The 25,883-nt window shown below is 49.0% G+C and overlaps 1 protein-coding gene across 1 annotated transcript; it reads left to right on the plus strand.

The window, feature by feature from the left end:
• The first annotated feature begins 12,399 nt into the window (after window positions 1-12,399).
• opn4xa (opsin 4xa) lies at window positions 12,400-24,139 on the plus strand. The gene is made up of 9 exons (XM_062477875.1): window positions 12,400-12,596; window positions 17,790-17,923; window positions 18,217-18,420; window positions 18,600-18,771; window positions 19,023-19,184; window positions 19,918-20,025; window positions 20,181-20,355; window positions 23,396-23,544; window positions 24,004-24,139. Exons 1-9 carry the CDS (start codon window positions 12,445-12,447, stop codon window positions 24,029-24,031), a joined length of 1,284 nt encoding a protein of 427 aa, XP_062333859.1. The 5' UTR covers window positions 12,400-12,444; the 3' UTR covers window positions 24,032-24,139.
• The last annotated feature ends 1,744 nt before the right edge of the window (window positions 24,140-25,883 follow it).

Genomic DNA, 25,883 nt, shown 5'->3' on the forward strand with positions numbered 1-25,883 from the left:
TCTAGGAATTGCCACTCATTTGTCATGGGTTGGGTTTGGCTCTTTCTTGGTTTATCTGTTTTCCTCAAATGTGGGTGAGGGGTGCAGACCTGTCGAATTGTCTTCACCGCAGGGGGTCTGCAGGGGGTCTGGTTGGCTACTAGGCCGCACTGAGACTGAAAGGTACGGCATCTGTGACCGTGCTTGTGGCTGACAAACGGGCCCCCTACAGGGCACTCAACTGACTGAACCATCCTGTGAAATTACCACTCGACACCCTCAAAAGAAAGGTGCTCTATAGCAGGGCAGATGCCATTGAAACATTGTGAGAAAACATTGATTGCTTTCTGGAAATCATAAAGGTGATTGTCACTGCGATGTGTGTTCATTTTGTGTCTCTCCTACACCCCCTGAAAGGCACGTATTCTTTGTTGTGTCAATAGATGGACTACAGGAGGTTATTTTGATACCCTCCTGTCCTCTTTCTACCTCCTCGCAGAACTGCGTTGCTGGCTTAGTTACCTCAGATCTCAAATGAACAATTCAAGACGAAGGTGATGACAGATGAAGACAGTTGGAGGATTAGCTGTGCTGTCAGAAGGGGGCGTCGTCCTTTGCGGGCCAATCAGAGGAGAGCTCAACGTTCGTATTTCGCTGAGATGGCTCACCCTCGTCAAGGTGTGTGAGATCTGTCATCTGGTCTCCTGAAGCTACAGGAAGGAGTCTCTACAGATAACCTTCTGATTTAAATCAGCTAGCTAAGAGCTCGTCTTCAGACCACATCTCTGATGAGCGATGAAAAAATTCCTCTGTCAGGAATGCACAGTGTAGAAGACCCCTTGTCACATGCCAAGGGTGAAATACTTTAGATTTTTTTTAAAAAGTTGATTTTTGTATCGGGAAGGCGTGTGACAGGGCTGAGAGAGAGACAGTAGGGGAGAGAGAAGGGACTGACGAGAGAGGAGGATGAGAAGATGAGAGACAGTGGGAGACAGAGAAAATCAATAAGTAGATGTTTGATTGAAGAGGGTGTAGAACAAGAGAGAGGGAGAGAATGAGAGAGAGGGAGGGAGGGAGGGAGAGAATGAGTGAGGGAGGGAGGGAGGGAGGGAGGGAGAGAATGAGAGAGGGAGGGACGGAGGGAGAGAATGAGTGAGAGAGGGAGGGAGGGAGGGTGGGAATGAGTGAGAGAGGGAGGGAGGGAGGGAGGGAGAGAATGAGTGAGAGAGGGAGGGAGGGACGGAGGGAGAAACCCAGGGCAGGAGGGAGAGGGAATCACCAGGAAGAGGATAAGCTCCAGAGGATAAAAACATCCCGTAGGATGCTGGAACTTGGTGGACTCATTGATTGACTGATTGACTAAATAATTGACTCACTGACTAAATAACTGACTAATTTAGTGTCTGACTGTCTGAGTAAATGACTCAGTCAATTATGAGTAATGAGTAAATGACTCATCTCAGTCGGTCTGACTGACCGACTGAGATGAGCGCCTTCTAAGCCAGCCCATGAAACAGAGTTTTAGTAACCTTTTATTGTAATTTTTGCCCCCCCCTTAGGGGCTATTAGTTCTACAGCATTGGATGTTTACCACCACATACAGCAACAACATCAATAATATATTAAAATACTAAATACAAGCTTAAAAAAAGGAAAAAACACCCTTTCCTATTTACATTTTGTAAATGTATTGCACATGGAACAACTGAAAATGTGAAACTATTTGACAAACAAACAGAGGGAACAGTCAACCTTGATGGCTGCTGAAGTTGTGAACAAGCAGTCAGATCAACTCCAGCCTTCAGCTCTGTCAGCTTTAACCCATGGAAGCAGCTAGCCACTAAAACAGAACTGTCTGTAGAACAAGGATAACATATTTCAGGCCTTGCAGCAGAATTGTATTTACGAGTTCAGCTGCTTTGGAAAACATCATAAATATGACAGCCTACAGTGTTGCATTCCTACACAAGGTTCACTGAATGTGTTTGTTCATCAGTGCAGGGTATCAAAGCTATGTCATGTTTAGTATCATGTGGTTTGCCCTGTGGTGTCTGCATTGGGGCTGTTGGGGCTGGGCCCACTGTCAATGGAGGCAGTATTGAAAGAATACCATCCGACTCGACGCTCTTTTTTTACATTTAGTCATTTAGCAGACGCTCTTATCCAGAGTGACTTACAGTAAGTACAGGGACATTCCCCAGAGGCAAGTAGGGTGAAGTGCCTTGGCCAAGCACACGTCATTTGGCAGCCGGGAATCGAACCGGTAACCTTCTGATTACTGGCCCGAATGCCTAAACGCTCACCCACCTGACTCCCTGCCTTTTTAAGCTCTCCCTCATTTCCCAACCCTTGTTTCCCAATCCCTGTCTTCCTAAGTAGAGCTTTTGTTATCCTGGATCATTCACCCCTGGTTTACCCCTTTTTCCCCTCACATTCGAGAAGGTCGTTTTCTGTCTACTCAGGCCCCTAACACTCCAGATGTTGCCTACGGTCCCAAGGCTTGATTTTGCATATGCAGAACTCCTCCACAGTCACCTGCTCGGATCCTGACACATTTACATTGATTGCCTGAACTGCTAATGTCTCTTGGAGAGGAATCATCTCTTACATTATAATTATATTCATTTAGAAGACACTCTCATCCAGGTCTGAATCGGTGAAACTCACTCCTCAAGTATATAACAGGCCACCCGTGTTAATGAAGAGCTAGCTTTTCGTTGACGTAGCTGGTAGTGGTCGCGCTTGGCAAGTCAGAGGTGGCGTGTTCGACCCCAGCGAGTAGCGAACATCGCAGAGAAAACAGCATTACATTGCTGTTTTCTGTCCATCATCTGTTTACTCCACCACCGGAAACAGAGCGGTTTGTACGCCTACGGGCAGGCAATCGAACTGATTACAATGCACCTTGCATTGTTATCTCCTTGTCTCCTTGTGTGTGTCTCCTTGCACAGCTGACTGTTGAAATATTTAATAAGGCTCAAGTTCTACATGCTTGCATAATATCGCAGCTTTAAAAGGTTATAAGACGTTTGTGGAAATAACCCACACAAGAAAGGTTGTGCTAAAGGAGCTATGGATTACTAATGTTCCAGTTAGCATCGCCTTAACTATGTTCCAACATTCCTTTTCCCATTGATCATTTTTTTCAGGACAGTAGCTAATCCACATTAATCCAAAGCGGCCGTCCTTAATAGAAATGACTGCTTGAGCCCCAGTGCTATTAGATAACGTGTTTGCTCCTAATGAGCAATCTGGATTCAACTGGTGTGTGGTGTGTGTGTGTGTGTGTGTGTGCTAGACTGGGGGTTTGAAGCTAGGCTAGCTTCAATATATTGAACCAAAGCAGTAGATTGAGACAACGATCATCATCACAATGTAGGAACATAGCCTAGGGAGGTTACAACATGTCGATTGAATTGCCATGGGCTTTACGTGTTTACGGGAGTACATTTCTTATGAACATTGACAGTGGACCATCTTTTGCTTACTGAATGCATTATGGCACGATTAGCCAAATTTGGCCTCTTATACGGTGGCCCTGAAGTGCAAAACACACCCACTAATATGAGTGCATCCCCCAAATCAAAATACTCCCCGAGTCAACTCCCCCAAATAAGACGACTTGCTCACCTCCCCCCAACACAAAGACACGCTCCCCCAAATGGGAAACGACATTACATTAACTCATGACGTCCGTTTGATCCTATAGGTTGAGCTACCAGCACGCAACCTACTCTGCACCTGCGTCATGCATGCATTCACTGCATTCACAGAAATTGCTTGAACTGAGTTAACAAAATTGTATGTAAAACAAAGAAAATTTAAAATGTTTCGTGTTTTGGAAATAAATCTGTTAATTGAATTTCATTTAAAATGTTGTTAAAAATATTGTGATGCGTATTGTATCGTACACCCAATATTGTGTTACGTATTGTATCGTACACCCAGTATCGTGATACGTATTGTACTGTACACCCAGTATCGTGATACGTATTGTATCGTACAGCCAGTATCGTGATACGTATTGTATCGTACACCCAGTATCGTGATACGTATCGTATCGTGAGCTGAGTGTATCGTTACACCCCTATGAGATACCGCTGGTCCCATAAAATCTGAATTTCCGCCTTGTCATCACATTGTTGCCTCAACTTTGACATCTTCAATTGAGATTGTCAAACCTTTGTACCTAAATCACAATCTAAGGTTGACATATGACCACTGGTCCCATGAAATCCAAACTTCCACGTTGTAAACTAAGTTCAAAGGTTTTACCACCACTTTTCAAATCCACTATTTGTACTGTACGTTGCTATGGATGCGCTCGTGAGTCTTGGGGGAAAGATTGGGAGGATTGACGTGCAGCGCGACTTCCCCCGTGTTAGCATAGACATGTTTACCCCCCCGCCCCACACCCCCCCACACCACCACAGAGGTTGGGTTTGAGTTTGATTCTATGTATGGATTCCCCTCATGTTTAAAATTGAGTTCTGCGTTTCAATAGCTGTGTGCTCTATTCTCACACATCTCTCTTTTTAGCTTTCTCTCTCTTTTTCTTTCTCTCGCCCCCCCCCCCTCTCGTCGTCCCCCCCCTCTCGTCGTCCCCCCCCTCTCGTCCCCCATCCCAAAGGCAATTCAGAGTTGATCAATTTCCTGGATAATTAACAGTGTGAGCACTGATCAATAACCTCTCTTCTCCCTATTTTTGTCCGTGGGACAGATGGGCCACACCACACACACACACACACACACTAAACACACACACACCACACACATACACACCACACACATACACACCACACACACCACACACACCACACACACTAAACACACACCCACACACACACCACACACACACAAACACACTAAACACACACACACCACACACATACACACCACACACATACACACCACACACACACACACACACACCACACACACACACACATACACACCACACACATACACACCACACACACATACACACCACACACACACACATACACACCACACACACACTAAACACACACAGAATTATAGACATTTGGGCGTAAGTGAGTGATGACAGTGGAGTGATAAATAATGATGCTGATTGCTTTGAACCGGTCACCAGCTTGTATCTGGGGTTTTAGATTCTGTGGGCGGATGGGGGCGGGGGGGGGGGTGGTTGGGGGGGGGGGGGGTTGGGGGGGGATCCATCCTGGGACCTGTGGATGGGACTGACCCCGTGCTAGCTGGCTTCCGCTACGATCCCAATTCACCAAGTCCTGCTTGGTTACCCCGTCGGGACGGGGTGCGGAGCTGTTATTCATGCGCTGGAGGTTTTCACAGACCTCAGGGCTGACAGCAGCTGGGTCAATCTCTGCTACACGACTCCTGTAGGAATGGGAGCAGCTTCACTGAAGAAAACATGTTTGAAGTGGAAGACCTTCTGTGTTCTAGGCACGTCTGTGTTCCTGGAAGTCCGACCTCTACAGAGGGGTGGCAGTAGAAGAGAGAGAGGTTGTCAGCTGGGGCTGTATTCAGTTTCAAAAGCCTTGGACAATTCCTCTGCTCTGCCTTCACAACAACACACTACCTTTCTGGCTGACACACACACACACACAGGTACGGTAGGTACACAAACACACATCACACAACCAGTATACACGGTATACGTAATCTTTCTTTGTTGTTGGTTGCTTATTGTCTGAGTGGACTGTGTTGGTGTGTGTAGGTTGTGTTGGTGTATGTAGGTTGTGTGTGTGTGTGTGTGTACTGTGTACTGAGCTGGTGTGCATGATGGATGTGTTGATGTGGAGCTTTTCAGCCACCCAACATGAGATGAAAAGAACATTACAAAAGTTATGAACTATTATCTCTGACGTTGGTATGATTTTTCACATGAATCAATATTTCATGGTTTTGTAACAGTTTTGGGAACTGTGTGTCAGCATTTGTTTAAAGTGCTGAAAATACAGTGTTTTAGAGGTGGTGGAGTATTGAGGAAAAAAAGAATATGGATTTTGGAGAATGTGTTCAATGAAAGCATTTTGTGTGAAAGCAGTGAACATAAACTTCTGTTTTGTTGACTGTGAAGAGTTTGGACAGTGGGACCTAAGTTTTTACCAAGTTTTGTTTGCAATTGTAAAACTGTATAACTCTTCACAGGTGAGTAAGTCAGACTCAAACGCTGCCCTCTGATCTAGGAGGGCTTCCTTCAGAGGAGGTGTGTGTGTTGTGTTTTTGTGCGTTTTTGTGTGTGGATGTGTTTTTGTGCGTGTGCATGTGTGTGTGTGTAATGCCTGGAGATCCCTCATGTCCTCCTGAGACACTGAGACAGCCTGTCTGTGAGACACAGCTCCCTGTGTCCACCCCACACCGGGAAAACAAGCCGGCTTTGTTACCGCAGCGATATGTTGCCACAGGGATCAGCTGGTGATCACAACCATGGACCAGCTTTGACCTGCTACACATACACCCTGACCGACAACACAACAACAGTGCTTGACTCCTTTTTTTGGTATGGGGGGGATGGGGTGAAAGGGGGGGGTGATTATGGTACTCTTTTTAAGAAAAAGATTGCCAGATTAAAGTCTCTAAAAAACAGTCATGTTCTGTTCTTCGGCTCACAGAACTGAGGACAACTGGCTGGAGATCAGTGAAAGTGCATCAGATAGATGACAGTTGGTTTAGCTAGACTGAAGTCAAGCTAGACTGGAGTCATGCTCGGAGTCAAGCCTAATTACAATGTAGTAAACGAGAGCTTAAAACATTTTCATTGTATTAATCTTTTTTCTACACAATTTGGAAGTCTACTTAAAATGGACAGATTTTGTATATTCACTTACTTAATGACAACAAGTATGTTCGTATTTTCTACTTTGCAAGCATACTTTAAGTATAATATTTTCCCCCGCTTGGCAAAACAGTCTTCCCCGTATTAAAGCCAGGGGGGTAGAGGGCAGCTGGCTGCTCAGCTGTGTGTGTGATGAGAAACATGGGAGGCTTTTATCCGCCCCCTCCCAGGACTGCCCTCACACATGGCTGGGCTGTGAACAAGAAGGATGCTGCTGCTTTAAAAGGTCTGATCCTCGAGGGCCCTGGATTTCTCCAGCACGGGGACCTGGAACTGGGCTAGACTCACCCCCCTCTCTACCCTCATCCCTCCAGACTTTCATTACCGCTTTTCCATGCTCACATAGCTGCCTGGATCAAGTTGGAGAATCGCTCCTGGGGAAGGGGGGGTAATTGATTACTTACAATATATATTTTGGTGGAGCAGTAGTGATCAATCGCCCCTCGTTAAACTGAGTCTGATCCTCCCGAATCTCAACCTGAGTCTGATCCTCCCGAATCTCAACCTGCAGGGGTCAATATGATCGACGTGTCTCGCTCTGTCTGACTCACTACGTGTTGAAAGGCATAATCCCCGTTAAAGTCTGTAATCCCATGTCATGCCTTAGGTGTGACACGTACCCACACTGCAGACTAAATATCGCTTCTGTTAGCAGCCTGAACTTCTCCCTCCAGGTTCCAGTGGGGTGTCACTTATAAAAGGGTTAGGGCTGGATGTACATGGGTAAGTCATGTTGTACACATTCGCAAATCCACAGACACTTATTACAACACACACAAGTGCACACTTACTATCTACACACACAATACACGTGCACATTAATGCATGGCATTCACATGCACGCTCACACACATAAAGCTATGGATGCATACTTCTGCCAATTAATTTCCAGACTTCCTACCATTACAGATTTCAAAGTAACAGGTTGTAGGAGAGGAGAGCGGTGGAAGAGAGGAGAGAGAAAGAAGGAGGGTCTGGGAGTGATGAGGAGAGGACAGAAGAAGAGGAGGCAGGGGGGGAGGAGCCAGGGGGGAGGAGGCAGGGGGGAGGAGCCAGGGGGGAGGAGGCAGGGGGGAGGAGGCAGGGGGGGAGGAGCCAGGGGGGAGGAGGCAGGGGGGAGGAGCCAGGGGGGAGGAGCCAGGGGGGAGGAGGCAGGGGGGAGGAGGCAGGGGGGAGGAGGCAGGGGGGGAGGAGCCAGGGGGGAGGAGGCAGGGGGGAGGAGGCAGGGGGGAGGAGCCAGGGGGGAGGAGCCAGGGGGGAGGAGGCAGGGGGGAGGAGGCAGGGGGGAGGAGGCAGGGGGGAGGAGGCAGGGGGGGAAGAGCCAGGGGGGAGGAGGCAGGGGGGAGGAGGCAGGGGGGAGGAGGCAGGGGGGGAGGAGGCGGGGGGGAGGAGGCGGGGGGGAGGAGGCGGGGGGGAGGAGCCAGGGGGGAGGAGGCAGGGGGGAGGAGGCAGGGGGGGAGGAGCCAGGGGGGAGGAGGCAGGGGGGGAGGAGCCAGGGGGGAGGAGCCAGGGGGGAGGAGGCAGGGGGGAGGAGGCAGGGGGGAGGAGCCAGGGGGGAGGAGCCAGGGGGGAGGAGGCAGGGGGGAGGAGCCAGGGGGGAGGAGCCAGGGGGGAGGAGCCAGGGGGGAGGAGGCAGGGAGCTGGGTCAATGAGCCCCTGTCTTTCTCTGCTCTGTTGCTGCCTGAGAGGAGAGCAGCAGGGAGAGGATATACAGAGAGAGAGAAGAGATACAGAGAGAGATACAGAGAGAGAGAGGGAGAGAGGTTCATAGGAAGTGAGAGACAGTGAGGAAAGGGGGGGGGTCCACAGAAAGTGAGAGACAGCGAGGGAGCGAGGAAGAGAGAGAGACACCGAGGGAGGGAGAGAGAGAAAGAGAGCGAGCGAGCGAAGCTTCTCCAGCATTAATCGTCAATCTTCCAGAGCATCTTCTCCCCAGCCCTGGATTAGTGAAGCTGTGATTCATCTCTGCCTGGTCCACCAGCACTACAGCTGTGGTCCACTCTACACACACACACACGCACACACACAGACTTGACAGGAAAACTCGGACTCTGAAGCAGGTACAGTGCAGAATTCTCTAACTCAGCTTGACTGATATGTGTCCATTTTTCCTTCACATGTTTCTGGTGGATCCTGAATGCATTCTACACAACCGCTCTTGTGGTTTTGTGTCCTAAGTAACCCTCCTGGTAACCCTAAACCAACACCACAGCCCTGGAGCAGGCGCTGTACAGGTTTCCCGCCTGCTCCTCTGTTTACAGTTGCACTACTTTGCTTGTGCTGCTGTTTAGCTATCTTGGATTAGTCTGTTTATGCTCATTCATAACGCATTGACCTATAGGTCTTCAATTAGTGTTTTGTAGCAGTTTGATAATGACAGTTTAGATTGGCTTCATTACTTTTTTTAGTTTATAATGTATAGTGTGTTTTGAAAGCATCGTGGATGTATGACAGGCTGCAGAGCTCTGATTCTTTGACCTGCTGGCCAGTAAAATAGAGATATATTCTTTTACTGTAAAATCATGACAGAATCCATTAAACGTATATATCTGTGTTTATGTCTGTTCATGTCCATGCATGTTGAGAACTTAGTTTCCTGACTGTGTGATGTTCTGAAAACACGTTGTGCAGTGGTGTTTCTGATACTGAACATCATCTATTCAGTACATTTATTAGAGTTTAGAGTTTATGTTTTATAAGAAAAACATGTTATCCTGAGGTTGTCCATCAAACTCAGCACAAAGTGACAAATGGAAGTTATTGAGGGAGCTGTCAGAAAGCTTTCACAGTTCAAACTGTTGGATCTGTGTAAACGAACAGATGGATTTCCTTCCACTGGCTGACAGGCTGCGGTGAAATCATTAGTCAGTTGGTCACAGGAATGTTGCAAGCAACTCCTCATTCCTCAAAATGAATTATCGTAAATTCAAGCTTGTGAGTTTTTTTTTTTAACACTTTTGGCTGGGGTGAGAAAGGAAGGTGAGAGGTGGTCAGTGTCTCTGACGCAGTCATGACAGTGAGAGAGGGTGAGAAAAAGGTAGAAGAGAAGGAGAGAGAGGAATAGAAAGAGGGAGAGAGAAGGAGGGAGAAGGGGTGGGAGGGGGGAGGGGTGGGAGCGAGGAGGGGTGGGAGGGGGGAAGGGTGGGAGCGAGGAGGGGTGGGAGGGGGGAGGGGGGAGGGGTGGGAGCGAGGAGGGGTGGGAGGGGGGAAGGGTGGGAGGGGTGGGAGCGAGGAGGGGTGGGAGGGGGGAGGGGTGGGAGGGGGGAGGGGTGGGAGCGAGGAGGGACGGAAGGGGGGAGCGGATGTTGTGAAGTGAAGGTGCAGTTAAATGTTGAGTTACCAAAACAAGATCAATGATAACATCCACTTACCCAGTAGGTTTCACCTGTGTTAAAACTGTGTAGAAAAGCCTAATGAAGTGTCACTATAAAACTACTATATTACAGCAATTCCTGTGTAACCACAATGTTACTATAGCCATTGCCAAGCAGTTAAATGGCAGTTGATGGAACCTTAAACTGATGTGTTGCTAATAACAGTCATTCTAAGTATGAAATCTAGCTTTAGATGCCCAGTTCTTTATACAGCTCCTCTGAGTTGAGAACATCTAAAGACCTTCTCCTGCACAGCTCCCATTCCACTTCCTGAACTTGAAGTAGGTCACCATGGCGATAAAAACCCAACAGCTTCCTGCGAGGAGAGCATGGCGTGACTCTATGGGCTCTCCTGATTCGATCACATTAATCTAAAGAAATAAATCCTCTTACAGCCAGCACCTCAGTGACACAGTGGGCCCCTGACAGGAGAAATCGGGCCCATACAGCCATTTTCATAATCAAAAAACCAGCCCAAGGTTAATCACCCTCTCTAGTTATGGAAAATTGTTTCACGTTTCAGAGTGATTAATAAGTGTGGTTGAATTACTGTTGGACATGCTTTGCTCTTTTCTGTCACTTTGTCGCTAGAACCGAACTGAAGTTGTACAATGAAGCGATCCTTGAGTTTCTTCTGCACTTCTGCTAATTTAATTAACCCTCGTGCTGCCTTCGGGTCACATGACCCAAAGGTTCATAACGAACCATCGTTGTGTTTACCCAATTTTACCCAATACAAAAACAAATTAAAATAATTTTCTTTTAACCTTTGCAATGTGGGGGGTCTGAGACAGCCCAACGGTTAAAAGAAAATGCTTCACTTTGTCTTTGTATGCGGTAAATCTGTGGCAATACGACGGTGGGTCACAATGACTGATGGGTCAGAATGACCCGAAGATAACACAAGGGTTAAATGTATTTGGAAAAATGAAAGTCAGCCAGGAGAATGGGGCTGCTGACATATCAATTCAGTCATATATACGTAACTTATTTTTCCATTCTGTACCATGCCCTGGAAACCAACGGTTGCCTAGAAACATGCTCTCTTCTGCCAGATACATTCTATTCTATATGTATGGATAACATTTATTGACTTTCTTTAATTGTGTGTCATGCACACAGTGTTCACCCTCGTAGGTTTGCAAGACACAAAAACTATAGTTACAGAAAAAATGTCTTTACATATTATTACATCACAAAATTACTTAATAGCTCGGTCTTCAACAAAATATTCTGCCTTCTCTCCTTGGCAAAATAATATCTGCATCAAAAAAGGTTCCCTAACTGAAGCTCACCTCACATATTTTTTTGTATCCATCCTAAAGAGGACACAAAAGTGCATCCCTTATGTCCGCACAAACAATAAAACAGAAAATGTACCTCTTTCTCAATTTCTACCGAGTTCACTAATCATAGAAAGCTCTTCATTCTCTGGAGAGGCTGAAACTGAAGAAAATGTCGGGACTAAGTGGACTACATGAAAACGTCTTATAGCTCTGTGATACAGAGGCTTATATCTTCACAGAAACCGCAAACACCAGCCGAGAAGAGCATAGTGTAACATACTTCATATTCCATACCGTCACCCATGCAACAGAGGTGTGAAATAACTATGAACGTGTATAGCATAACTATATTTTCTTTTGATAAATTATGAAAAACTGAGCAAGACAAAGAATCTTTAGTTATGAGATAAACATGAGCTAAAGGTTTAAAAGTGTTGAGGATAGAAGGATAAAACCTTGGATAAATCAAAATGAATAAAACATAAATGTAACATTAATGATCCAAACAACACCAGATAAGAGTTCACCAACACAACAAATGTTCAGCTTTTCTAGCAAGGTAGAGAGACAGACAAAAAGAGAGAGAGATAAACTGAAACCTGACAGATGACAGCTTGTGTTAAGAGGGGTGGAGGATGTGAGTGAGATGTTGGAGTGGAGAGCAGAATGTCCGAAGGCCTTCGGTTCCTAATTCCTGAATTCTGATTGGGTGCTTCCCTTTCTGTGCAGTCTTATATAATTCTATAGCTCACATGCTGGTTTTCTCTGTGTAAACCCAGTGGTTTCTGTATGCTGTCCTATATAATTATATAGCTGACAGGCTTGTATCATTCCATAGTTGGCAGGCTGGTATAATTCTATACTTGACAGGCTTGTAGAATCCTATAGTTGACAAGCTGGTATAATGTTGTGTTTGAGAGGCTGGTATAATTCTGTAGCTGACAGGCTGGTTTCTGTGTGTTGTTGCATGACCACAGCTGACATGGACACCATGGATCGAGGATTCTTCCGGAAGGTGGACGTTCCGGACCAGGCCCACTACATCGTGGCCTTTTTCGTTCTGGTGATCGGGGCGCTGGGCGTCGGTGGCAACGTCCTGGTCATGTACGCCTTCTTCTGGTAGGTCAGAGGGAGGGAGTGGGGGGATTGGGGGAGGGAGAGAGAAGGGGGATGGGAGGGCCAGGGATGGAGGAAAGCAGGGGGTGGGTGTGTGGGAAGGGAGGGAAGAGAGGAGGGATGGAGGGAGGGATGAGGGAGGGAGGGGGTGGGTGTGGGAAGGGAGGGAAGAGAGGAGGGATGGAGGGAGGGATGAGGGAGGGAGGGGGTGGGTGGGTGTGGGAAGGGAGGACAAACGGAGGGAAGAGAGAGAAGGCATGAGGGAGGGAGGGATTAGAAAGGGTGGGAGGTAGGGAGGGGGGGAGGGGAGGAACACCCATGGGGTCTAACAGTACAAGTTTCCCCCGAGGCCTTCGCAAGTCCTCCTCCATAAGCCGTGGCGCTCCTCCATCGTCACCAGCCAGCCGAGGGAACAGGAACCTCGCCCGCTCGCCGGGTGACAGCGCTCTGCTTCCTTGCGTCAGATTGGGCCGTGTAAAGACTGCTGGTGTGCCGTTGACGTTTATCTGCCATGACACAGCGCTGCTCCTGACACTCAAGTCTTATTTTCGTAGCCGCTGCGAGCGACACAGCTAGCTGCTAACGCTGGCTGACAGGACAGAAGGCTCGCTGCTCGGTCAGGGAGATGGGACGTGCTTGACCAAGCAGCGCTGTGGCATTTTAGTTCACCTTGTAGCCCACTATTCTGTATGTGTAATGAACGTTGACAGGGTTCTAGAGATTACCTTTAGGGGGAGGGTGGGGGGGTATGGAGGGCTATGAGTGCCACTCACGGTTACAGCTCTCCTCTACCCTCATCTCCTCTTCTTCTCCCCTCCCCTCCTCTCCCCTCTCCCCTCCCTTCCTCTCCTGTATGCGAGCAGAAGGTGACACGGTTCTAGGGAAGAGTTAAACGTGGAGGGGGGGCGAGCGGCGGTGTTAGTTCTTGAGTGCCACTCACGGTTATGGGGCTCATCTCTGTGTGGGTTTTTTTTTCACATCTGTACTGAGCCCGTGTGTGTGGCTTGGATGGCCAGTGATCTGATTCAACCCAGTGACATGCAGCAATTTAGAGCTGAGCCATGAGGTGTCGCTCTGGGACGTGTTCGGCCTGCGATGTCCTGAGATGAGGGTGTGCCTGTGTGTCCATCCCGGGGACTCAGAAGGGGGGATGGGTGGGGGGTTGCCAGGTTTGCAGGAGTCAGTCCAGCGATGGGAAGAGATTCCTCTGGGTCCATGACATGCTTTGTACATTAGGAGGAGTTTGGAGTGATGTTGCTGCTACATGACTCTTGTTGCTATCCTCGCGTCTCCTCCCTCTCCTCTCCCTTCCTCTCCACCTTCTCCTCTATTACCGTATCCTCCCTTTTCCTCTCCTCCCTTCACCTCTCCTCCCTTCACCTCTCCTCCCTTCTTCTCTCCTCCCTTCACCTCTCCTCCCTTCTCCTCTCCTCCCTTCACCTCTCCTCCCTTCTCCTCTCCTCCCTTCTCCTCTCCTCCCTTCACCTCTCCTCCCTTCTCCTCTCCTCCCTTCTCCTCTCCTCCCTTCACCTCTCCTCCCTTCTCCTCTCCTCCCTTCACTTCTCCTCCCTTCTCCTCTCCTCCCTTCACCTCTCCTCCCTTCTTCTCTCCTCCCTTCACCTCTCCTCCCTTCTCCTCTCCTCCCTTCACCTCTCCTCCCTTCTCCTCTCCTCCCTTCACCTCTCCTCCCTTCTCCTCTCCTCCCTTCACCTCTCCTCCCTTCTCCTCTCCTCCCTTCACCTCTCCTCCCTTCTCCTCTCCTCCCTTCTCCTCTCCTCCCTTCACCTCTCCTCCCTTCTCCTCTCCTCCCTTCTCCTCTCCTCCCTTCACCTCTCCTCCCTTCTCCTCTCCTCCCTTCTCCTCTCCTCCCTTCTCCTCTCCTCCCTTCACCTCTCCTCCCTTCTCCTCTCCTCCCTTCACCTCTCCTCCCTTCTCCTCTCCTCCCTTCTCCTCTCCTCCCTTCTCCTCTCCTCCCTCGCCTCTCATCTCCTTCCTCTCCTCCATTCTCCTCTCCTCCCTTCTCCTCTCCTCCCTCGCCTCTCATCTCCTTCCTCTCCTCCCTTCACCTCTCCTCCCTTCTCCTCTCCTCCCTTCACCTCTCCTCCCTTCTCCTCTCCTCCCTTCTCCTCTCCTCCCTTCACCTCTCCTCCCTTCTCCTCTCCTCCCTTCTCCTCTCCTCTCCTCCCTTCACCTCTCCTCCCTTCTCCTCTCCTCCCTTCACTTCTCCTCCCTTCTCCTCTCCTCCCTTCACCTCTCCTCCCTTCTTCTCTCCTCCCTTCACCTCTCCTCCCTTCTCCTCTCCTCCCTTCACCTCTCCTCCCTTCTCCTCTCCTCCCTTCACCTCTCCTCCCTTCTCCTCTCCTCCCTTCACCTCTCCTCCCTTCTCCTCTCCTCCCTTCACCTCTCCTCCCTTCTCCTCTCCTCCCTTCTCCTCTCCTCCCTTCACCTCTCCTCCCTTCTCCTCTCCTCCCTTCTCCTCTCCTCCCTTCACCTCTCCTCCCTTCTCCTCTCCTCCCTTCTCCTCTCCTCCCTTCTCCTCTCCTCCCTTCACCTCTCCTCCCTTCTCCTCTCCTCCCTTCACCTCTCCTCCCTTCTCCTCTCCTCCCTTCTCCTCTCCTCCCTTCTCCTCTCCTCCCTCGCCTCTCATCTCCTTCCTCTCCTCCATTCTCCTCTCCTCCCTTCTCCTCTCCTCCCTCGCCTCTCATCTCCTTCCTCTCCTCCATTCTCCTCTCCTCCCTTCTCCTCTCCTCCCTTCTCCTCTCCTCCCTCGCCTCTCATCTCCTTCCTCTCCTCCATTCTCCTCTCCTCCCTTCACCTCTCCTCCCTCTCCTCTAATCTCCTTCCTCTCCTCCATTTTCCTCTCCTCCTTCTCCTCTCCTCCCTCCTGTTCTCTTCTCCCTCCACCTGCCCTCGTTACTCATCCCTCCCCAGAACACAGAGGCAACAGGAACATCTGAATGTTTTAGCTCAGAGCAGGGAACGACACACAGAACAGCGTGAGTTGCTGTATTAGTTTTTCTTGACTGAACAGCTCATGTAATTGTATGAGCTCTGCCCGTCAGAAATCTTGATCATAACGGCGGCGCAGCTATAGCCTACCGCGCGCCATAGAGCACGCAGTGATTCACAATATATCTTCGGTGATGTATGATTTTTTAATGTTTTCTTTTTATGATTTTTTCCTCCAAAAGATTGCTTTCTATTTTACCGCGAAGCAATATAAAACATTAATTGTCCTCCGAGGAAGCTGTACAATGTAGCACTGTCGATCTAAGCTAATTACATCATTGTATTACTGTTTATGTCACTGGCAACACAGGTGTTACGTAATGATATAAAGTCATTGAGTCTTTGACCTTAATTGGAACGTGCACTAAATGTACCCTGAGAGAGTAACAAGTAGAATGGGCCTGCACTGGGCGCGTGGGTGTGTACAGTAGGCTATATGTGTGTGAGTGTGCTTTTACAGTCTGTGTGTGCGAGTGTGTGCGTTTACTGAATGCTCGGGTGCGCCTGCGTGTGCATCACATTCTACGTGTGTTTGGGATTTGTCCGTTTTGCGGAGTTGAAAATGTTTGGCGTTTTAGATCAAAGTGTCTGGCGAACGTCAGCGACCGTGCAATGCTCACTGACACAGATTGCGGAAAACGTTACACATGAGCAACATCAAAGGGCGCCGTGGACCTCTAAAGTGTAACATTTCGCGCAGTACTATCAAGTTCAGAATTACAAGGCCTGCATTTAAACCTGTCATTATTTAAGGAGCCTTGAGGGAAATGCTTTATCCCGAGAAGGAGTTAACCAGCAGCAAGTTGATTTAACAGCGTAGGATTTAGTCAGCTGAGCTGCAGGCGTCTACTGGTCGTGATGGAAGGATTTCAGCGCGCGACTTGAGGCGTGAAGTGCCTTGCCCAAGGACACAACGTCAGTTGGCATGACCGGGAAGCGAACTGGCAACCTTCGGATTACTAGCCCGATTCCCTCACCACTCAGCCACCTGACTCCCTAGGTTTGTTTCATGACTCAGTATGTGTATGCCCCCGCGGGCAAAATGGGAACATGGCACCACGATCCACAAACCGCCTATCGACTGTCTCACGCTGGGCCCGAATACATTATCAACATTGATTGGTTGAGAATCTCTTGTGACCTTCACGTAGGATGTCGGGTCAGCGAGCAGGGGAGGGACCGAGTGAGAATGTGACTGTACAATCTGTCTACCACCCCTCCTCAACACAGACAGACACACGCACACACACACACACACACTCACTCCCCCCACCTCTTCTCCTTCCCATAGTGATGTGCAGCGAAGACCTTGGAATGATGCCTGGAATAACCGTTGAAGCGTTTTTCTTTTTTTTTCGCTTATTTTTTATTTGTATAGAGCGACACCTCACTATTTGTGAGACACAACAGTCGGTTTCATCTGTTACATGTGTCCATAATGATGGATCTATAAGGGCGCTGCTCTGCTCAGTGCCTCTGACAACCATGTCAACAACACTCTGGAATTACAATTACATGACCAGAGAACCAGGCCATGCAGTAACATGACCAGAGAACCAGGCCATGCAGTAACTGTGTCTGCACTGCACTAGAAGAAGAGCCCTCGATGCTTTCCACAACATGAAATGTAGACTTAACTGCCGCTTGCAGTTGTATCTCAATATACAGTATGTAAGCATTGATAAACCTCATAAATGGGTTTTGGGCAAGTGTAGAGAGTTCCTGGAATACAGAAGCATTTCTAGATGGGTTGATGGATTTGTGGGATATGGGGGAAGGTAGCTGGCGGAGGATCACTTATGGTGAATTGTGTTCCTGCAGGATTAATGGGTGGTCAGTAATCAAAATAATAGTGGTGTCGGCAGTGCTGGTAACTCTACTGACAGCTGACAATGCTGGAGCATCGTTACAGAACCAAGGATTCCTGTCTGAGTCTAGGTCAGATGAAATCAAAATGTTAGTTTTATAGCGTTTTTCTTTTAACAAGCAATGTCACAGAGGGCGTCACAATCGCAGCTGCCCCCAGATCGGCACAAACAACCCACCAACCTATTTCCTTAGTTAAGTCTATCAATAAAATCCAATAGAGTAAAAATGACATAGAAAACTAGAAATAGAAACCTCAGAAGGTGCAGTTCAGTGAGGGTCCTGTCGTTCAGAAACCCGAGCCCTTGTTCTCTGTTTCAGTGACAAGAAGCTACGGACACCGCCCAACTACTTCATCATGAACCTGGCTGTAAGCGACTTCCTCATGGCCATCACGCAGTCACCCATCTTCTTCGTCAACTGTCTGTACAAAGAATGGGCGTTCGGGGAGACAGGTAGCTCTGACCTTCATGATATTTTTTTATGTTCACTAAATCATTTTTAGGGTCCTACAATGAAACTAAAAATGCAATCTCTGGTCAGAAAGGATCATTCAAAAAAAATCCTTTAAGATTTTATATTATTATATATAAATAATATAAATGTTTATTACAATGTTTTTCCTCCTCTGATATTGACTTATTTTTCCTCCTCTGATTTTATTCCTCCTACATTTTATTGAATATATTTTTACACCGATTAAAAAATGTCTGCTTTCTGGATTAACAATTAATTTATTTCTCTTCAGGCTGTAAGATGTACGCCTTCTGTGGGGCCTTGTTTGGGATAACATCCATGATCAACCTGCTAGCCATCTCCATCGACCGCTACATCGTCATCACCAAGCCCTTGCAGGCCATTCGCTGGACGTCCAGGCGGCGAACCCTCCTCATCATCCTGCTGGTGTGGCTCTACTCTCTGGCCTGGAGCCTGGCGCCTCTGCTGGGCTGGAGTGAGTTCACCCTTCTCTTCCCTCGGTTCTTACCTCCATCCCTCGGTTCTTCCCTCCATCCGTCCCAACCTTCCTTTACTTCAGGCTTGGCACACACACTTGTGTAAATGCACACACACACACACACACACACAAACACACACTTACGATCCTCCTCCTCCTGCCGGACTGCCCTCCAGGTTCCTACATCCCTGAGGGCCTGATGACATCATGCACGTGGGACTATGTGACCTCCACGCCAGCCAATAAGAGCTACACACTCATGCTGTGCTGTTTCGTCTTCTTCCTGCCCCTGGGAGTCATCCTCTACTGCTACCTCTGCATGTTCCTGGCTATCCGCAACGCCAGCAGGTGAGCAAATGCACGCACACACACACACACACACAGACACACACACACACACCCTCACACACAGACACACAGACACACACACACACACCCTCACACACACAGATACCCACACACACACACACACCCACACACACACACACACATACACACGTACACACACAAACACACACACATACACACACACAGATACCCACACACACACGCCCAGTTGCTCTCACCCCCAGGCACCGCCTGTTCCCCCCCCCTTCCAGGGATATGGAGAAGCTGGGCTCCCACGTGAGGAAGTCCACCCTGATCCAGCAGCAGTCCATCAAGACGGAGTGGAAACTGGCCAAGATAGCGTCCGTGGTCATCATCGTCTACGTCCTGTCCTGGTCCCCATACGCCTGCGTCACCCTCATCGCCTGGGCCGGGTAGGGAAGGCCTCACCTCGCGCTGGTCCACGTTCCCCCTCCCCGAGGGCTCTGACGTTTCACCCATGCTGCAGCCGTCAAACACGACAACACCCCGCAAAATCTAATTGAGGGCTATAGCTCGATGATTTACCAATGTCCGAGACGTTTCAGGTTCGAATCCCACTCTATCTGTATTTTTTGATAAAAGGGCCTCCTAAATGAATACATGATGGGCGATATGCTAAGCTACAGGTATCTGTTTAGGCTAAATGCTACGACATTACACAAAACTGGGAGGGCAGGGGAGGGCATGGAGGTCTGAGTTGACCTGGTCTCGTTCGGAGAGAGAGGATAGGAAGCGACGGGCGGAGAAGAGCTGGAACGTCAAGCATGTGATTCCTCCTGCTCAGTGTGCAACACCTAGGGGTCACTGGGGAGCACTGTAGCCAGCACGACACAGCCCGCACAGACCCACCAGGGAAACAGACCCTGCTGACTGAGGCAGAAACACATGACTGACCATCGACTTCCACAAGCACACACAGACACACACTCATGCTCGAACTCTACACCCACGCTTTGAAACGCACATATGCACGCCTACACACACTCCATGCACGCACTTGCACACATCGATTAGACGCGCAGTCACACACACTTAGACACGCGCGCATGCATGCTTACACACACTTATGCAGGCGCTTTCTCACACACATCGACTAGCACTGTGTGGAATGTTTGTGTGTTCCAGATATGCCAGCGTCCTCAGTCCCTATTCCAAGGCTGTTCCGGCTGTCATAGCCAAAGCGTCAGCTATCTACAACCCCTTCATTTACGCCATCATCCACACCAACTACAGGTGAGTCGTTCAAGCCACAAACACGCAAACACGCTTACTCACACCCACACACACACACACACCTATCTGTCTTATACTATCCCCTGTCTGTCTGCCTGCCTGTCTGTCTGTCTGCCTACCTATGTATTCATAAATCCATCCATTCCTCCCGTCAGAGATACCCTGTCTGAGAGAGTCCCCTGCCTGCACTGCCTGGCCCTACCCCCCAGGAAAGACTGCATCTCCGTGTCCAACAGCGAGTCGTCCTTCAGGGACTCCATGCTCAGCAGACAGTCCTCCAGCTCCAAGACCAAGTTCCACCGCGTCTCCTCCATGTCCACAGGGGACAAGGTGAGTCAAGAGGGCGGGAGGGGTTCGGGGGGGCTGAGCGAGTGGGGGGCAATGAAGGGAGAGGGGCCAGGGAGGCGGGGGGGGGGGGGGGAGGATATCGACATCCTTCAGTGACGGCCCCCCCAGCTGTCTGCTGGTTACTCTTGTGCTCGGGGGTTGTGAGAGGGTTGTGAGGGCTAGTATGGGCAGACCTGAGGGAGATTCTGAAAGAAAAATGCTAATTTTCCACATTGACGTGGGGAAGAAGAGGCTCTGTCTCTCTGTGTCTCTATCTTTCTATCTGTCTCTCTCTATGTCTCTCTCTCTATCTGTCTCTCTCTATGTCTCTCTCTCTGTCTCTCTATCTGTCTCTATGTCTCTCTCTCTGTCTCTCTCTCTGTTTCTTTCTGTCTCTCTCTCTCTATGTCTCTCTCTCTATCTCTCTATCTGTCTCTGTCTCTCTCTGTCTCTCTCTATGTCTCTCTCTCTATCTCTATGTCTCTCTCTCTGTCTCTCTCTATGTCTCTCTCTCTATCTTGGTTGCTCTCTCCATGCGCACATTTCTATGAATGGCCGATATAGTTTGAGGTCCAGGTTTGACATTTAGCAGTAGCAAATATTTAATCGTATGATTATTGGTTGATTATAGTTGTACCTTTGTTTGTCGCACCCTGAGACAGGGTCCAACACTAGCTGGCTACCCTGGTTTTGTTCACCCAGCCTCTTCTTAACCCTCGTGCTGCCTTCGGGTCACATGACCCAAAGGTTCATAACGAACCATTGTTGTGTTTACCCAATTTTACCCAATACAAAAACAAATACAAATAATTTTCTTTTAACCATTCCAATGTGGGGGGTCTGAGACAGCCCGACAGTTAAAAGAAAATGCTTCACTTTGTTTTTGTATGAGGTAAATTTGTCACAATACGACGGTGGGTCACAATGACTGATGGGTCAGAATGACCCGAAGATAACACAAGGGTTAAGAAACCTTCCAGGAACTTCTAATAGAGGATTCCTGGAAACGTTTTTCTGGGAAACAATTGTTTTGGTCTCATGACAGCTCTGGGCTTTCTCACAACTGTGAGAAGAGCTGAATGAGACTCCCCCCCCTCCCTCCCTCCCTCCCTCCCTCCTCTGTGCTAGCGGACATGTTCAGCATGTGTGTCTGGTGACCTGAGAGGAGCAACGGTGGGAGAGGAGGTGAAGAGTGTGAGGAAGGGAGTAGGGAGAGGGGAGCTGAAGAGAGTGAGGAAGGGAGTAGGGAGAGGGGAGGTGAAGAGAGTGAGGAAGGGAGTAGGGAGAGGGGAGGTGAAGAGAGTGAGGAAGGGAGTAGGGAGAGGGGAGGTGAAGAGAGTGAGGAAGGGAGTAGGGAGAGGGGAGGTGAAGAGAGTGAGGAAGGGAGTAGGGAGAGGGGAGGTGAAGAGAGTGAGGAAGGGAGTAGGGAGAGGGGAGGTGAAGAGAGTGAGGAAGGGAGTAGGGAGAGGGGAGGTGAAGAGAGTGAGGAAGGGAGTAGGGAGAGGGGAGGTGAAGAGAGTGAGGAAGGGAGTAGGGAGAGGGGAGGTGAAGAGAGTGAGGAAGGGAGTAGGGAGAGAGGAGGTGAAGAGAGTGAGGAAGGGAGTAGGGAGAGGGGAGGTGAAGAGTGTGAGGAAGGGAGTAGGGAGAGGGGAGGTGAAGAGAGTGAGGAAGGGAGTAGGGAGAGGGGAGGTGAAGAGTGTGAGGAAGGGAGTAGGGAGAGGGGAGGTGAAGAGAGTGAGGAAGGGAGTAGGGAGAGGGGAGGTGAAGAGAGTGAGGAAGGGAGTAGGGAGAGAGGAGGTGAAGAGAGTGAGGAAGGGAGTAGGGAGAGGGGAGGTGAAGAGTGTGAGGAAGGGAGTAGGGAGAGGGGAGGTGAAGAGAGTGAGGAAGGGAGTAGGGAGAGGGGAGGTGAAGAGAGTGAGGAAGGGAGTAGGGAGAGGGGAGGTGAAGAGAGTGAGGAAGGGAGTAGGGAGAGGGGAGGTGAAGAGTGTGAGGAAGGGAGTAGGGAGAGGGGAGGTGAAGAGAGTGAGGAAGGGAGTAGGGAGAGGGGAGGTGAAGAGAGTGAGGAAGGGAGTAGGGAGAGGGGAGGTGAAGAGAGTGAGGAAGGGAGTAGGGAGAGGGGAGGTGAAGAGAGTGAGGAAGGGAGTAGGGAGAGAGGAGGTGAAGAGAGTGAGGAAGGGAGTAGGGAGAGGGGAGGTGAAGAGAGTGAGGAAGGGAGTAGGGAGAGAGGAGGTGAAGAGAGTGAGGAAGGGAGTAGGGAGAGAGAGAGAAACACAGAGATGGCACTCAGGAGCGAGGAAGAGGAAGAGATACTTAAGTACACGACAGCAATGTGTCACACCACTTCCTTCTTTCCTTGCTGTGTAATTTTCTTAATCCTCACAATACTGAAACAAAGATCACTTGCGCTACATGAGGAGAGAACAACCTGTTACATGACACGAGACTTACCACACAATGCTGCTGAGACCGTCTTCTCTAAAGCTGTAGAAGACCGAGGCATTCATAACCTAAGAGGCAATGCGTCTGTGGTCGTGTGCCTGTATGTGCGTTTGTGGACGTGTGAATGTGTGTGTGTGTGTACAGAGCACAGCTGCAAAGATGATGACAAAGACGTTATGCTGGCTTTGACAAAAACTTCCAAACACCTCAGGCCTCTTAACTAACTCCACGACCCCAGAAGGCCAGCATGCCTACACACACTCTGTACACACACTTGTGTCACACACACATCTCACACACACAATCTTACACATTCATCTTACAAACCCTCTGTTTGTACCCCTATGTTTATGCTAATACGAGGTCCTCAGATAGGATTAGGACTAAAGTCTTATAAATTGGGATTATTGAGAATAGGTTTAGATAGGAGGCTAGGAAACTGTCAAGAGAAGCACGACCAAATAATCCCAAAGTACCTGTACCGGTCCCAAACGACAATAACCGGGTGACGTCCACACAGCCTCTGAGGTAGTGCCCCCTTCTCACGCCGGGCGATCTATCTGACCTTTAACCCCTGCTGCTGTGTGTGTGTGCGGTGCCGCAGCAGGTGTGGAGCGACGTGGAGCTGGACCCCCTGGGCAAGCAGGGCCAGGTGCTGAGGACCAGCCACTCCTCGGGGGGTCTGAGGGAGAATGACAAGCGACAGGCCATCCTGCAGACCAGGACCAGGCCCGGCCACTACCAGGAGGTACGGTATGTGTTCCTTGACTGGCTCCATCTTATTAATAATAAGAATGATAACAGTACTACTACTACTAATAATAGTAATAGCGTGTTTATTTAGCAAAAGCTTTGATCCAAAGCAACTTTGAGAAGTGGGATTTGAACTTGTTACCTTGTGATCTGTATTAGAGTTGGAAAAAGGTTACCACCAGTAAGACAGCTACACATACCCAAGTAAGATTATACGCAACAGAAAACAGAGGAGACAGGTGCTTAGATTTCTCTCTCCCTCAAGGCTCCTTTATTTAGAAACAAACAGACAAACAATAGGGAGGTAGACAAATCTGAGGGAGACGTAAGATAAAAAAAGAGATTCCCCTCCTGTGAACACTCAAACAGTCAGTCTGTGATTCCAAAAAGGGTGAGGAAGACAAAAAAAGAGCATGTCCCATTCGGTTAGGTTCATCTCACACTGTGTGTCCCCTCCAGGCTCCCATCCCAGAGAGAGGGTTGCTGAGCAGCTGCGACCCTGACCTGGCATCGGACTCAGTCAACATGGCCGCCCTGCCTCTCCTTGTGACCGGGGACGCGACCGCCCTGAGGTGGCAGGAGGAGGTGAAGGAGGAGGAGGTGAAGGAGGAGGAGGTGAAGGAGGTGAAGGAGGTGAAGGAGGAGGAGGTGAAGGAGGAGGAGGTGAAGGAGGAGGAGGTGAAGGAGGAGGAGGGGACTCAGGGAGGGGTCGGCCAGGGGAAAGAGGAGGAGGAGGATAAGAAGGAGGAGGAGCAGGACCTCTTAAAGCCCCACTCCCCCGGCCGAGGCCTGGACTGGGCCGGGGACTGTGAGCTCTGTGACTCTGGCGACTCCATGCCAGAGTGCAACCTGACGGAGGGGGGGTTTATCGGGGACAAACACAGCCCACATGCCCACCAGGGGGACCTGCTGCTGGGACTGAAGACTCTCAACTGCTCCACGGAGATACTGGAGTCCATGGAGAAATTCCTCTCGTGAAACGAGAGAGAGAGAGAGAGAGAGAGAGAGCGTGAGAGAGAGCGAGAGAGCGAGAGAGAGAGAGAGAGAGAGAGAGAGAGAGAGAGAGAGAGAGAGAGAGAGAGAGAGAGAGAGAGAGAGGCACTACATTGCAGGCCGGGGTCAATATACATCCTTGTTTTGAACGTTTTTGTTCATGTGCAAGGGTGTATTTCACCTGCCTCATATTCCACATCTGATCCGATGGTTTTTATTGAACTGGTATCATTAGACAGAGTAGATTAAATCAAGTATTCGGCAGTGATAAGTGAACCAAGTAAGTCGCTCTGGATAAGAAGAAAGTCGCTCTGGATAAGAGCGTCTGCTAAATGACTAAATGTAGAAGGTTTGAGCAATATAGCATAGTCCATAACACTGATCTAAAGATGGTTTTCATATTTTACCTTTCACTGTGATCACTTGTTTTCTTACTATTGTGTGTGTGGCCAAATGCAATACACATGCAGATCAAACTAAACAACTCTTCGTGGTTATTGATGTAGGATTGATTGTGTCAACACAAACGGGTCCAAATTTGACATGTATTTTTTATTTACGGTCCGGAGACAATCAGATCGTACTTTGATGTTTGAATATTGTGAGTGACCGAACTAGATTGTGAGTGATCGAGCCTATTATTTTGTTCAAAACTTGTTTTACACATTGTCTTAGCTTAGGCATGTCTGGTTTAGTCATGTCATGTTGGATTTACTGATCGTTGTTTTATTATGAGACAAACTGTGACACGTGTGACACACGTATACGTGTGTCACACGTGTCACAGTTTGTGTCATATGATGTGTTCAGAGGGCACCCAAAACTTGTATTTTCTGTGAGAATCCTATTAAATGAATTTGTACTTCATGTATTCTGGGAGAAATGGGGTTGGGATGGATTATAAAATATGTCGTTAACTAAGTCTGGTTCAAACATAACTACTTAGGAAGGTCGGGATATCAGCTGATAAAGCAGACATGTTGTGTTTCTGGCTTCCGAGATACAGCATGTGCGGCGTCGCTTGCAGTTGATCCGGAGTAATGTAATGAGGTCAGACGTGTATGATCTTCACTTCTATAACCGAGTTCTAATCCAGATCAACGCTTCCATAGCTCCCCTGCTTGTCTCCAAGCATTATCACGCCGGTCTTCACATCAGTTTAGGACAAGAAGGAAAACACACTACGCCCAGCTGCGTCACACAACATCTGAGGCCCCACATAACATGTTGCACCCATTGCGTGGTGTGTATTCCTATAAATTAACGGGTTCGTTTAAATCGAGATTTGCAGTAGGTTTGTCGCTGTTCAGAGAGTAACTGATGCTACATTCAACAAAGAGTGTCTC

The sequence above is a fragment of the Osmerus eperlanus genome, chromosome 14 (assembly GCF_963692335.1).
Source record: "Osmerus eperlanus chromosome 14, fOsmEpe2.1, whole genome shotgun sequence".
Taxonomy (NCBI): Eukaryota; Metazoa; Chordata; class Actinopteri; order Osmeriformes; family Osmeridae; genus Osmerus; species Osmerus eperlanus.